We start from the raw sequence: 15,553 nt of genomic DNA on the forward strand, positions 1-15,553 counted from the left end.
TTCACTCATACACTCACCCTGCCTCTCCTGTCAGTGAGTTCTGTTAACTTTATAGTGCCTTCGTAGTTAGTCATCATTGATTTGTGCTTCCATCCCCATCTTACTAACATAATGCCTCTCTCATTCTCTCTCTCTCTCTCTCTCTCATTCTCTCTCTCTCTCTCTCTCTCTCATTCTCTCTTTCTCTCTCTCTCTCTCATTCTCTCTTTCTCTCTCTCTCTCATTCTCTCTTTCTCTCTCTCTCTCTCATTCTCTCTTTCTCTCTCTCTCTCTCTCATTCTCTCTCTCTCTCTCTTTCTCTCTCTCATTCTTTCTATCTCTCTCTCTCTCGTTCTCTCTCTCATTCTCTCTATCTCTCTCTCTCTCATTCTCTCTCTCTCTCTCATTAGCTGTGTGTAGATGGACTGAGCTTGTGTCACTGCCTCTTAGGCTGGGTCTGGCTGTGAAAGCAGATTTCATACTGGTTAAGTGATGATATGCTGTTGGCTGTGCCAGGCTCTCTCAGTATAAACCCTCAAACAGGCCTAAACTCTGCTCAGAATTCACTGAATATGCTTCATATCTCATACACGCAAACTATAGTCCAGGCACTGCTCCAGGCCTCCGCCCTCAGAACGCATTACAGCCATGCACTTCAGCATCTTTGTTTGTTAATTATCGCATGTTGTCTCTTACACACACGCACACGCACGCACACATACACACACACAGAGTCATGTATCCTTTACTTGGCCAACAATCTAAGCGACCCAATTCTAATTTTGTTTAATCTGCTTTAAGTTTCAAAGAATCAGGTCATCCCATCATTTCTGGAAAAAATATGTTGCATTTGTTGCTCTGGTTGCATTAAACTAAATCACCTTCAGAACTAAGGTCTTTCTATTGTGTGGAGTTTTTGACTGAGATGTCGTTTCATCCTCAAATTAAAAACCTACTGTAGCTTGAGCCAGAACAGTCCAGACCAATGGATCAGCTCAACAAACTCAGTAAAGCCGATGCACTGTTGATGTGCCCCTTGCTTTTCCCTTTGCCTAAATGATTCAGATTTCAATGAGGCAGCAATGCAATACTGTTTTTATACCATCAATTAAGATTAAAATTTAAAAGTTAAATGACTTAAGTTGAAACAGTTGCAGTGTGTGTGTGTGTACGTGTGTGTGCGTGTCTGTGTGTATGCGTGTGTGTGTACGTGCGTGCATTTATTCACATACTTATTTTATAAGTGCAGAAGTCGGGAATACCGGCTGGATGAAAGGAGAGGTAAGGAGGGAAGAGGAGAGAAAAAGAGGGAGTGAGAGAAAGGAAGTAGAGAGGGAGGGGTGGAGGGACCCTGACTTCCTTGGCCTGAGTCTACTGAGGCTTTGGCACATCTGGCCTGCACAGCGCCTGTACTACTCTTATCTTAAGGACAGAGAGAGAGAGAGAGAGCTGGAAGAAGTCAGAATGACGCTAGTCTCCCTGAGGAATATTTAACAAAGCATTCAGATTTCACTCCGAGACCACGTATGCATACATACATGCGCGTGTGTGTGTGTTTATGAGAAAAGAGAGAGAGAAAGAAAGAAAGACTAAACAGTGTGTAAGTGTGTCTACCTTTAATTCATGGTGCCACATTGTCCCCTAGTGGTGGGCCTCAGAGCAGAAGAGTGTATGATTGTAGCTGGCCAGCTGGAGCAGAGAGAATACAGATGCAGTCTCTCAGTTTTAGGCAGGTAAGCCTGTATTCTCCTGTTCTCCCTTATTCTATGTGCCTAGACAAAGTAGGTCAAAGCTTTCATGTTCTCCTTAACAAAACAAAATAAAAGAGGGCGCATTGTGACAAATAACCAGCAGATGGCAGCAGGAACGTCATAGCTTCTCTTGTGTTTAAGCAGGAAAAATGCCCAGCTAGACCTCCTAAAGAGATTTTTCCCAATGGGACTTGTGAGCTTACACTATATTAGCTGGAGTCTTTCTTTTCTTTTTGTATATTTCTTTTTTTTTTTTTTTTTTTCCTGTTTGCGTTTCATAATTGGGAGTGTTTGTGCTGAGTCGACTGAAGAGGGAGAACGGGACTGACCATGGGAGAAACTGACCATGGTTCAAGAACAATGGAGCTGCTGTAGAAAACTGTCTGTGACATTCTGCTCTAATAAAAGTGCTGCTATGAGACAGCTAAATGAAGCCGTTACACAGGAGTCCATATACAAGTCTGATCTGAAATCAGTTTTGCTGCGTTTGTAGCATGTGTAATAACTGTGTAATAACACAATAACCACACAGTAATAATTGCAATTATGCCTGTTGTTTTTAAGGTTCAGTATTTGCTGTGTGTGTGCGTGTGCGTGTGTCTGTGTCGTGCAACCATGTGCGTGCCCACACGCATGTGTTCGTGTGTGTGTGTGTGTGTGTCCGTGTGTGTGTGTGTGTCTGACTGAATGTCGTACCCCAGCAGTAACACAGATGTCTCTCCTTGAAAAATAAACAAAGAACAGAGGCCCCTTCCACTGAGTCAGGCTATCAAAATACAACTCATACACACACACGCACACACACACATACACTGAGGTGCAGTATAAAATTCCTTTGCCTCACATATATATATATATCGAATGGAAGCTTGTGTGGATAGTCAGAGAGGTGCTCAGAGAAAGAAAGAGAGAAAGATTGCTTTAGCTGTTGTGAGATAGTTGGAAAAGAGTGGAGTACGACTGTCAGGATGTCATAAATATGTCATAATGCTGTGTTTCTGTGTGAGGCAACAGAATGTATTGCGTTAGCTCCACAGAGGGACAGACAGAAAGAGAGGGAAGGGGGAGAGAGAGCGAGAGGAACAGCGTGTTTTCATTTCAGTCCACATGTTGTTTGTTGCTGTGCTGTAATGAGATATCCAGGTGCATTTGTAGCCTCTGGGAGGAAGAGTTAGTCCCTCATGTTTAACACACTCTAATACAGCAGAGCAGCACAGCCATGTGGCTCTGAGATTTAGCCGTTAATACAGGCTGCACAACCGAGCCAGCCCATTGCACGGGCTGAAGAAAGCACATTTCATATTTATAAATACGTTGTTATAGATTTAGAGAACTGTGCTTTCTCCTCTGATACGTGCTCATCAGCCACTACATACTCATTTACCCATAAGTCCCAGGCAAAATTCGTTTAACCTCTTGCTTTGAGTCCACTTGTAAATTTAGGTAGTCATGTACAAACAGCAGTGCCAACTGCAGTTCTGCCCAGCACCTCTGGGAGACAGTATTTCTTAGCATGATACTCACAGACCTGACTCCACTATCCATCTCTCTGTGTACCTCACCCTTCTGAATTACCCCTCAGTCTCTTGTCATTCTTTCTGAACCACTCCGGGTTCCCTTGAGTTGGATTTAACGCCCTTTTCCTCTCTCTCCTCACGTATAAATGAGTAGTGATTACTGTGCACACTCAGTGGTTTGAATTTTCATGTTTAGGTTGTGATGCTCTTTAAGACCTATAGAGGGCAGTAAAGGCACAGCTTGCGTTTGTCACTCTACCGTTGGGATTTTTTTCCTTTATTTTTCAGGATGATAGACTGCCTATGATCAGAAAATTGCATTTAGACATTCTCTACAGAGAGCGTGTTGCTACAGATACCACCAGAAAGTAAAATTATCGTCCTATCTGCATTGCATAACCGTTATTGCGTTGTCAGGTTACGCTATTAACTTAACTGACTCACTGCTTGGATTTAATCTTCTTTTGTCCCACTCTAACATAGGGCATAAAAAAAAAAAATTCTGGAACAAGATTTGCTTTGCCTCCTCCGGTTGGCAAAGCTGTTGATGCATATTCAGCAGTGGATTAAGAGCAGTACAAATGTTCCTGTGGAAAGCACTAATATCAAAACGTCCTGTTTCCCATATGACCCACCGCTTGAAGTTACGAGTCCAACAAAACAGCACCTTCTACCAGCTTTCCCACCCCAATAACCCCACCAGTGTAACCCCCAGAGTTCTGGAGTAGCTCATCCAGACAAGATAACCAGGGTCTAGTTGAGATTATGAGGGATCAAAACTGGGTGCATGCTGGGTAATCAGACATTATTTGCTGAAACTGATCGCAATGAGGGAACAAGACCCGAGTATATCCTTTAAAAAGACGCAAACTGACTCAGTTTGTATAGGGTACCTTCCAAGGGTGAAGCTGCTGAATAGAGCTAGTCTACATCATCAGTATACTCCCCCTCATAATCAGTGGGCTTTTTCTCAGTGCCCTTGCAGATACCTACAGCTTTGTGTCCTCGATGAGAAAGTGTTTTGTGGACAATGGGATCGTGCACAACGGTGACCAGACACAAGCGCGGCGTTTTTTCGTTGCGACCGTGAATGCTGACTGTAGAAACTGGAAAATTTTCATGTTTTATAATAACATGATCCAAAGCAGAGAAAATGCAGCACCGGTGCTTGCTTAGAGTAGGTGTTTAGTCAGCGCTGAGTCAGGTAGGGAGTTGTTCCAGACGAGCTCTCTGACTACACCGGGACATCCCCGCTGGCGTTTGCCTTTTGCAGTCCATTGACCTATTTCTTGTTGACACTGTTTGAAAAAGCGAGTGGCACGTTCACGCTGGTCTCAGCGTGGAACGCTAAGTCAGACGGGGTGACATTTTGTTTGTTGTGGTAAAGGGTGCGCGCGGGTCCTTGTACGGACCTGTCGGCAACACGGCGTACTCCCGGATGGTCATACCGCGCTTGCCTTGAAAAGAACAGTGCTGGCCGGCAGGGACATAGTTGTCATCGCCAACACGGCCCTGTTCTCAGACACCTTCTCTGCCTGCAATGCTTTGGTCGCAAAACGCACCGGTGTCTTCATCAGTGAGTGGAAATCCCAGTTGAAACCGTCACTGACCGGGCGACAAACTTCGCCTACCTACTCGTGAAACTGTTGCATGCGGAGGTGGTTGTTGAAGGCATCAGAGCTGCTTGATCTTAAGGCCGTTTTCCAGGAGTCGTCGTCGGCTAAGGACAAGACTGGGAGAAATGGGGAGAAATGGCTTTGATTTCTTTTTATTTTCCTGCAGGGAGGTGCCTTATATGTTAACTGGCTTCTCGTTGTTTGAACTTAGCTTATGAGAAAACTGGTCGCTTTTCGTTTTTAATATCATATTATTGTTTCCAGACGAAGGATCTGATGTTTTGCATGTTATAACTCAGCATCAAATTTCCATCTTCAAACTTGTTTTAGAGTGAGAAAATGTAGGTTAAGAAATTAATATGTGGTGAACTTTCCTTCGAGGCAAGTTTTTTCAGTTAAAGAATTCATTCTCTTTATCTTGAGGAAAATCAGTATCCAAACAAAGGGAAGTAGTAACATTTGTTTTCACTGGGGCTATTTTAGTCAGTGGGAGAGCATGTGTATGGATGAAAGAGGTTATGCAGCAAAGATATCTGAGTATGTTATTTAGGTCAGTTGTATTAGTAGCAGAGTCTTCAGACACACAGACATGTTTAAGAACCCCAGTGTATCTGAATCCATCCACACACGCTATTGTGCACACTCAGACCTTATGAGCCTATTCTGCCAAACCTGCGTATATAGCATAAAGAGAACTACACGCAGTTAGAGTTACAGTCACTCGGTTACGGTTAGAACCTGTCTTACAACAAGGTTCCATTCCGATGACCTCATCGTAAGTCGATTTTGTCGCAAGTTGTAAGTCCCTTTGTATTATATGACTCACGTATGATGCCAGACACCCAAACACACTGAGACCCAAACAATAACAAACATTACCTCCCTGCAGCAGCATGGCCAGCTGATGTTATCAAACAACAGATGGAGCGGTCGTGTTTGGATGTGACGACCAAACGGCCCTGCTCAAATATAATATAATAAGGTTAATAGGTAATGGGATGGCCACCGTAAGTCTGAGTGGTCATAAGTCTGAGTGGTCTCAAGTCCTCTTATGCCGTAAGTCGAGGACAACCTGAATATACACAGGCATACACACAAGGAGAGTAGGAAATGCATTTTTTCTGTCAGTGTATAAGAATGCTAATTTAAAAATGCTACTCCCTACACTACTGAACTCTTTCCGCTGTTCTGTTCCACATCAACATGGCTCGGAGAGACACTGACATTTATTTGGGTTATTTCCCTGTGCCACATCATGTGTTATTCACACAATAACACTTATAATAACTAAAAGGATGTCTAATTATATATTTTATATGTATGGTATAGATATATAGATGTGTATTTGTGTTTGTCTGCATATGTGTGTGTTTGTAGCAATGGAAAACCATAGAATGGCTGTGTTTGATTGTTTGCTGTAGAGATTCAGTGAAGCAAGTCCCTCTCTCCACCCAAAACAACCTTTCTCCATTACATTTCTCTCAATTATTCAACTAAATATCATTATGTATTATTGAACACTCCCTTTCTCTCTCCCTTTCTCTCTCTCTCTCTCTCTCTCTCTCTCTCTCTCTCTCTCTCTCCGCTCTTCCCATGCGTAGAGTGTGTCACTCCTCATTCTTTCACTGTATTACTCCATTACACCCTCACACAATCAGTCACCCACTCTCTTTCCAGATATGCTTCTTAAAGAGGTTTTTTGTTTGCTTCTCTCTGTGTGGATGGCCTTTCAATTCCATACAGCCATAGATAAACCAGTTGAAGTCAGAACACACAACCCGTTGTAATCGAGTGAGATATTTCCAAACCACACATTTTTCCTCTGACACCTTCACACCAACAGCTCCTTTGTGCTGTCACCTGTATTACAGCACCAAATATACCAGCCAGGAAGGAGTAAGGAATATAAGCATACCTAATTATTAATATTCATAATACAAGCTCTCATAAATAAACACGTATTGGCTCCAGCAGTGTGTGTATGTAAATGATTGTATGCCTGTGTTTGATATTGTCTAAACCTCATAGCGTGAGTTGTTTCAATTTTCACATATCTGCTCATTCTTATCAAAGTTGCTTTTCTTAAAATAGTGTAACAGCTATAATCATGCTGTAGCACGTGAGCACATGCACACACATATGTATTCTCTCTCTCTCTCTCTCTCATAGACATGAACACATACACAAATGGTGCAATTAACGATAACATGAGGGCAAAAATCTGGAAGCATTTGAATCATGTTTCCGGGACAAAGTGACAATAGGGTGAATGGAAAAATCAACTGAAACAGAGTGAAGTGTGTATGTATGTGTGTGTCTGTGTGTGTGTGTGTGTGTGTGTGTGTGTGTGTGTGTGTGTGAGAGAGAGAGAGAGAGAGAGAAAGCGAAAAGAAGAAAGAATTGAAAAGAAGCTCAAGGTCTTTGTATTAAAGGGGAAGTTCATCTTTTTCACAAAACTTATGACATGCTCAAAGCATAAAAGTACTGAGATATTAACAATAGTATATTTCCTCAAATAGACAACATTTCCAAAAACAACTGGAAAATGTTTGAAAGGTCAATGGGCAAAAACAGTATAGTGCTCGCTAACCCATAGTCTCTTAATTCTTGTGCATAAATACTCCTCAGTTTGGTCTGTTGATTTGTGCAGTGTACATGTTGCTAGATTGCTTTGAGTACTCTACTTTGTTTTTGAATTATCTTTACCTTCTCCGATGCTGTGTCAGCTTTGCAGTCCTCATTGCGTTCATTTTAGTCCTCACCCATTGTTAATCCGTGTCTACTTTTTTATTTTAATAAAACTTCGGTCCACACATGCGTCCCACTCACCATAGCCTTGCTGACATAAGAATTCAACCTTCAGATGAAAAGATTTCATTTTTGGTATCGGCTAACCTGCGGGTTTGCATTGAAATCAGAATGAGGTCGTGAGCGACTTTTTGTAAAGATGTCTTGTCTGTATCACCAAACCGAATGTGCAGAGTGAATGTGGAAAAAAATCATTTAAAGTTAGCTCGCTAGTTAGAGTTTACAATGTGATAGCACTGACAGAGGATGCTGACAGATTAACATAGCCTTTGTTCTGGTTTTCAGAACGCCAATATCAAAAGACTATTACTTATTGGTCTACTGGAATAACTTACCAGTTTAATTGAGAAATTAAATGACATGGAAGCTGGCTGCGTGATAAAATGGATCTGTACGTTGACAATGGTGAACTTTCATGTTTTCTTACATGATCTTGAAGCAGTGTTCTTAAATTATTTGTGTGTGTGTGTGTTTGTGAGAGAGAGAGAGAGAGAGAGAGAGAGAGACTTCGCTGTGTTTGTGTCTATTCTGTTACCCTAGAAGTGCAGTAAGAGCCTCTGACTCGCTAAGATTGTATTGTCTGATATTGTACTAATATTTCAGACTATATATGTACATGCTCACATGGATTTTTCCCTGTAAAGATATTGTTGTTGTAGTGTAGAATTTAAATCTGTCCAACAGCACTGCAGTCTGACTCCAGTGTCACACTAACACATGTGTTTAGATTATTACCTTTCTTTTTATCTGAGTTTTCTGAAATGAAATTAAGTGCTTTGTCTTCAGCTGGCTTTAGTGAGAGAAAACCCTTACACTTCATAAACTTCATGATCACATTGGGTTTTCATCGGTTGGATGACACAAAACAAAAAGTCACCCAAACACACTCTCTGGTTTCTGGTAGTGCATTCTCTCTCTCTCTCTCTCTCTCTCTCTCTCTCTCTCTCCCTCTCTCTCTCTCTCTCCCTCTCTCTCTCTCTCTCTCTCTCTCTAAAACAGACCTTTTGCCAATCTGCTTTTGCATGCCTCTGACTGTTTGTCTGATTAACTATTGAATACATTACAGTGCTCACAGAATGACACACACAAACATACAAACCACACAGAAGGCAAACTATTTCACATCCTTTCACTGGACCAGAGTTTAAAAGGATTATTGTGACTAGTCCAGCTCTGGGTTTTGAGCCATTTCAAAGGATTAGAATTTAAAACTCAAACTAATATAGTCCTTTCTGAATGAACGCCAGCTAATTCTGGACTGAGTCAAAGCACTTCCTGAGTTCCTTAGTGTTGTTGCTGGAGCCTTGAAGGCTGAAGCATTTGAATGGGGAACGCTGGAATATTCTTTGTCTGTTTTGGAATGTTGGACAGAGCCAGGAGTGTTTTGGAAAATGCAGAGGTGTTGAAGAGTGACAGCTGTATAAGTCTAAAATGTTGCCAAGGCTATGGAATGCAGTTGGCTGCATGTTGTGTAATTTTGGAATAATAATTAATGTAATATTTGGGAAGGGTTTTTTTTTTAATATTACAGGTTTTTGGAATGTCAGTATAGTAAAGTCCATTGGTCACACTGTAAGGTGAGTTTGGTAAAACAGCCAGATTAGCAAAAAAGCTAGCTGTTTCAGAGTGCACTGAGTCCATGTAGTCTCTTAGCTCATACACACACATCTTAATGCTGTAACACCTTGATTCAGACACTAAGTGCTTAAAGAGTCCCTCCATTTTCTCTCTCTCTCTCTCTCCCTCCCTCTCATACACACACACACGCAGATGTAGTACAATACAATAGGCACTGTATCATTTTACCAAATTTCCATTACTTAGTTATGTAACACTATGTAAGAGATTTAATGAGGAGAAAGTGCTTTGAAAGTCAATCCGGGTGGTATAGTACTCTTCTGTCTGTTACAAGCAGGTCTGATCTTGCATGGGATTAACTGGTCTTGTGTTTTCTGTCAGTGCTCTGAACCCCAAGAGGATTAGGAGTGAACACCGGAACCTTGGCCTGTCAGGCAGACGGCTACAGCCCAAGCAAATCGTTTGGACTTTTTTTCCTGTTTTGACCTTTGACTTGCTGAAAATATGCTGTATTTCACTTTGGGCTTTACATTCGTACTAAGGGGCTTTCAACTTTTAAAGTCTCAGCTGGACTGTGGGCTCGTGAGTGGCACACACAGTTAGGCACGTTCTCTCAGGGCAGGGATGTCCTGCCCCTGGGACTTAGGGTTTGAAACCCCACAGAGGGCAGTGGGGAATGGCGTTATCCGTGTTCTCTTGGGCCGAATCTTAATGATTCTCCACTACTCTACTCCAGCACACTTTCCCACTCTTTGGGTTTTTACACACCTGTGTTTTTACAAATCTATACAGTGTTGTGTCACTGTAAGTGTGCTGTAAATATGCACAATCATAATAACTGCAAACAAAGTAGTGCTACAAGTCTGTGTGTGTGTGTGTGTGTGTGTGTGTGTGTGTGTGTGTGTGTGTGTGTGTGTGTGCGCGTGTATGTATATATGTGTGTTTGTGTTTGTGTCTGTGTGTGTGTGTGCGCGCCTGCGTGTGTGTGTGATTGTGCTCGTTTGTTGTGTATGTGTGTGTGCGTATGTGTGATTGTGCTCGTTTGTTGTGTATGTGTGTGTGTGTGTGCCTGTGTGTGTATGCTTATACTAAATCCCTGCCAAGCCTTACATACACTGTCCTCTACTCATAGCTGCAATGTTGAAGTTACACACACAAACACACACACACACACTAACCACACACACACATTGCCATGCCGCTCTATGCTCTTACACATTATCATAGCCCTAGAAGTAGAGGTCTGAGTGAATGAGGATACATGAGTCAGTGGAAGCATTCCCAGCACTGGGCCAGCATTCCAAAACAGATTAGACACCAACCAGCTGGTTCGTCTCATATCCAGGAAATGCTCTTCTCCTCCGCCAGTCTCTTCCTCTTCTTCTTCAAAACCCACAAATAGAATTCTGCACTGCTTAAAAAGGCATATCAGGGCTAATAATAGGAGCTCAGTCTGCATTCCAGTCCACAGCCAAAGAGTCATGTTCTGGACCTGATTTTCTTAACAGGGAGGTGAGTTTACAGACGGGCACACATTCCATAGATGCACGGCTACTTTCTCTGGGTGATTTTTGGAACGTCGTCATGGAGATGGGCCTGTTCCCTGTGTGTTCTAATTTAGTCTTCTTTAGTGAAGACCAAGTCATTCTTTTTACAAGACCACGTGTTTGTTTCTCTGTGTGAGTGTGTGTGTGTGTCTGTGTGTAAGAGTGTTTATGTCTGTTAGAGTCCATACTGTTTTTAACTGCAGTTGTAGTACTTCTCAATCAGCATATTCGAATATAGATTTTTTACATTAGTATTTCTCTTTAATGATTTACAATAGACCTACAGTTGTTCTAAATGTCCCCTGTATTAAACAACAAAAAAGATGCCATTTTTTACTGGCTTTAGTGGTATGTAATGTTTTATGGTTCTGTCTCCTCTGTTCTGTCCCATTCTGTCCACTCACATGCACAAACGAAGGTGTGTATTGTAAATGCTGCTGTGTTGCAGAGGGAACTCAGTAACCCTTCTTCCGCCTGTAAAACTGATCCTCGAGTAATGAGTAGTGTAATCACTTTTCAAAAGGACTAATGAGTAAAGCAATCCCATTACAGTTTAAAGAAGTAATTGGAAACATAACTAATTACTTTTTTTGAGTAACTACCCCAACACTGCTCATCAGTAAGTGTGTATCACGTTATCACACGCACACACACGCACACATGCACGCACACACACAGACAAACAGACACACACACACATTCAGTACGTCATGGATTACGCAGGCCTAAACTTAATCAAGGCTCTGCAGATGCAGTGCTCACCTCTCTCTCTTATTATCTCTCATTGGGAATGTTCTAGAAGCCTGCAATGAAGTGTTTCCTGCTTTGCTGCACTCACTGATCCACTTAAGAGAGTGCAAAAAAACAAAAAGACACACAAACACACTGGCAAACTAACACATATACACCTACACTTTTTCCCTCTCCCTTTGTTTTCCTTCTGTCTACATTTTGCAATCTTTCTCTCATTCCGGCGTTGACCTCCTACTCTGCTTGGTTAGGAACTGTAAACACACGTGGACGCACTCCGAGTTCATTCACATTCGGTGACAAATGCCTCATCCTTTCTTCCTCAAAGACCAAACACAATGTCGCGTGAGAGGAGAGGCTGTTTTACGGGTCTGTGTGTGTGTGTGTGTGTGTGTGTGTGTGTGTGAGCGAGGTGTTCCAAAACGTTCCGCTACACCGCCTGCCTACTCTGTAGCCAGCACCTGGGCATTGCTCAAAGCTTCGGCGCCACCATCCACGTTTTGATTTAAACCGCAGCCAGAGAGTTGGTGTGTGTTTTTTGGCAGTCAGTCAGATGGCTCTCTTACGCCACACACACATACACACACTTATATGCTTCTCATCTTTCATTACTTTCATGCAACCCTCCTTTTTTCTCCCACAATTCCTCAATCTCACATCACACACATATACAAGAATTGATGCCCATTCAGCTATCTTGCTCCAATTTGAATGTGCTGTTTTGAATGTGGTTGTGTGTGTGTGTGTGTGTGTGTGTGCGCGCGTGTGTATGTGTGTGTGTGTACGCGTGTGTGTGTGAACACAGGTATGTATTTGAGATGCCTTTCTTATCCTCAGGCGTATATTTACATCCTTGTCTGTTCTCCAGAACGCCAGTGTTTGCATCCGTATGGCTCTCCCTCATAAACAATCATCTTCAATTTAGCGTAATATCAACAATGAACTCAGCCTTCTGGCAGCACAGAAAAGTGTCAGAGCAATAAAAAAAGAAGAGGAAGTGGGGGGGGGGGAGAGAGAGAGTACAAGACAACGTTACATTCCAGCCTCAGGAAATCAAAACAAACAGCCTGCAGGCTAAATTTAATACCCACCGTATTTGGAAGAAGGAGAAGCAGGAAGAATGCATAGCAAAGAATATGGCAGTTAAGGGAAATAGAGATAGAGCGCGTTGATTCAGTCATTCACTGACATTATCTTGTTTTGATACAGGCATGTGTATGGGTACGTCTGTATTTTCGGAAGATCACGAATGAAATCATGCCTGAATTTATTATGCAACCCACACACCTCCTGTTTTGGCTCCTGTTTCAGGCGCTACTTAGAGCTATACGTTCGACTGCATATCGTATGAAGAGATGATGGAAGGTTCCAGTTTTTAAGAGTCAAACTTTCTTTCCAGGCCTGTCAAAAAGCTCGAGTAATGATATAAATATTTATGCGAAAATGAGAGAAAGGCTCCATACGGAATGCAGACCCTCACTGTCACACACGGACAGTCTTTGTGAGGGATGTCGCATAGTGTTTGTGTTAAGTTCGCTCCTGAAGAGAAATGAACCGTTATATAACAGTGTACAAACACACTCCTTGTGTCAGGAGAGGAGGATAAACGCTAAGGCTAACTCCCACTGCAGGGCGCTACGTTTGACCTTAGACAAGAAGTCTTGAGGTTTGTGAAGACCAGGGCTCGGTTTAGGGGGGCTGAAATCGGGACTACGCTCAGGATTGGGGACAGAATGAAACTCGTGTATGTGGAAGCCAACAGCGTGTCTTATCTACGCTTACATCTCTGAGCCAGCAATTAAAAATGACAGTCATTTAAATGATTTGTAGATGTCTTCAAAATATGTAATTTTAAAGTACCTCAGTTTAGCATTTCTTAGTCGTAAATGCCCAACTGTCACAAAATCTACAGTGACCCCTGATCACGCCGCCTTTTTTTTTTTTTTTTTTCTTAACCCGTAGAACTGTCACTGAACTTTGACCTCTGAATTGGCCTAGGTCAAGACCGGGGAATTGTCGGTGTCTCTGTGTGAATCCGTATTTTAAGGAAGGCTGCTCTGTGTTCCCAGCTCAGGCGTGTGGGAGAAGGGGGGTGAAAACGTACGGAGGTGTGATGGTTTCGTTGGGCGAGGGCTTCAGTCATCTAAACCGTCCAGGTGTTGAGCTCTCACCGCTGGCTGTTCTGTCTTCCCCACATTTGTTTATTTGTGTTCGTCTTTAATATCTCTGATTCTTTTATCTCATCGCACACTTCAGATTCCTCTGTACGGAGACAGAGCCAGGTGCCAACGCACCGTCATGCCCGAGCGCAAGTCAACACACTACATATGGGCATCCATGCCACGCCCCCCCCGTCCCCGTCCCCGTCTCCTCCCTGTCTTATTGCTGTTCTTCTTCAGTTTTACGACATAGTCCCGTGGCTGTTTCCCAGAGCCCTGCGTTTAGAGGGTATACATTCAATTCTTATTATCCCAGGGGACGTTCCCCGCAGATGAACAGGTCTTTTGTACTCTCCTCTCACTCACCATGAAAATTCAATTTAATGTACGACCTACTGAATTACCTAACAACCTGGACAGCACACTCTGTCTCCATCCCTCCTGTCTGTGTGTGTGTGTGTGTTCATGTTTGAGTGTGTGTGCTTTCATGTACATTTTAATTATTTCTGACAGTTTATTGCAAGTCGTTACATTTAATGCCCTTTTCCAAGTAAATGTAATTAAAAAAAAAAAAAAAACATTGCCCCTCGGAGGGGGAGAGAGGTCCTGGAGCGAATGATTTCATTCGCTGCTGAATCCTCTTTCAGTGTTCAGGCACAGCTGACCAGGCTGGAGCAGAGGTACTCCCAGACAAGGGTCTTAGGATGTGTAGGAACAGAGCCCACTACAAAATTCACATTAGGCTGTCAGACGCAAGTCTAGACCTTACTTTCCCTCCCTCTTTCCTCAACGGACTGCTAAATGTGGAAGGACCAAGGCTTATGCACCTCCAGTCAGGAGGAAAAACTAAGACACTGAAACTGAGTTGTTTGTGATTCTCTCTGTGTGAATGCCTGTGTATGTCTGTGTATGTCTGTGTATGTCTGTGTGTGTGTATGTCTGTGTGTGTGTGTGTATGCCTGTGTGTATGTCTGTGTGTGTGTGTGTGTGTGTGTGGGTGCATTTAGGGGTGGCAACGCCTGAGGACATGACGACGGAGAGAGCACACACGGCGCTGGAGCGTGTGTTTGAGACGCTGAAGGGTGTTGGCCACGCCCGGACACACCTAAAACAGCTCCGCAGTGTCTACAGTGCCAGTGATGGAGTGCACCAGGTATTACATCTCATCTACTTCAGTATCAATTACCTGACGTCTGTCAAACCCACACGGCCCATCAATTATGTTACATTATACATCACCATTAGATGCGTGTACTACACAAACACTATCGGTAGGATGACCAAAACACGCAGAGATTCACAGGACTGACAGACTGGCCATATAATCGTTCCAGAGCATATTTCATGCACACCCACATAAAGACATACAGAAGCAGACAGACATGCACGTTCCATTGACAGAGAGAGGTATGTTGGCCTTGTCCAAAAGTCTGTCTGCAGTTGTGCTCCAAAGCCATTGTACTCACCGCTGTTGTATTGTACTTTGTGTGTGTGTGTGTGTGTGTGTGTGTGTGTAAGTGAAGTGGAGTGCTTATGTAACAGACTGATGGCTGCATGTACCTATGAATCAAGAGTAAAAAGACACGAGGGTGAAAGAGCACCAAAGGAAAAGCACAAAAGGACGACCAAAACCACTCCATTCACTCAGACCCCCACTTTTCCACAACTGTAAAGACACAGTCTTCACTAGAATTGTTGCAGTTATTTAAGAGTAGTTTAGTGACAGCAGAAAAAGGTTTTTGTCTGGATATATCACAATGGTTAAGTTTCAAATCTCAAGTTACCTCATAAGCTGTTCCACCCTTGACCTATGTGGTTCCTAAACAGTTGTGTCATTGTGTGAGAAAT

General features: G+C 42.8%; 1 protein-coding gene across 1 annotated transcript in view; it reads left to right on the forward strand.

The window, feature by feature from the left end:
* The window catches only part of scfd2 (sec1 family domain containing 2), an 80,079-nt gene that overhangs the window by 54,806 nt on the left and 9,720 nt on the right, over nt 1–15,553 (forward strand). The window contains exon 6 of the mRNA XM_030771682.1: nt 14,713–14,858. Coding sequence (XP_030627542.1) covers nt 14,713–14,858 — 146 coding nt within the window. The remainder of the gene's footprint in view (nt 1–14,712; nt 14,859–15,553) is intronic.

Source organism: Chanos chanos, chromosome 4 (assembly GCF_902362185.1).
Source record: "Chanos chanos chromosome 4, fChaCha1.1, whole genome shotgun sequence".
NCBI lineage: Eukaryota > Metazoa > Chordata > Actinopteri > Gonorynchiformes > Chanidae > Chanos > Chanos chanos.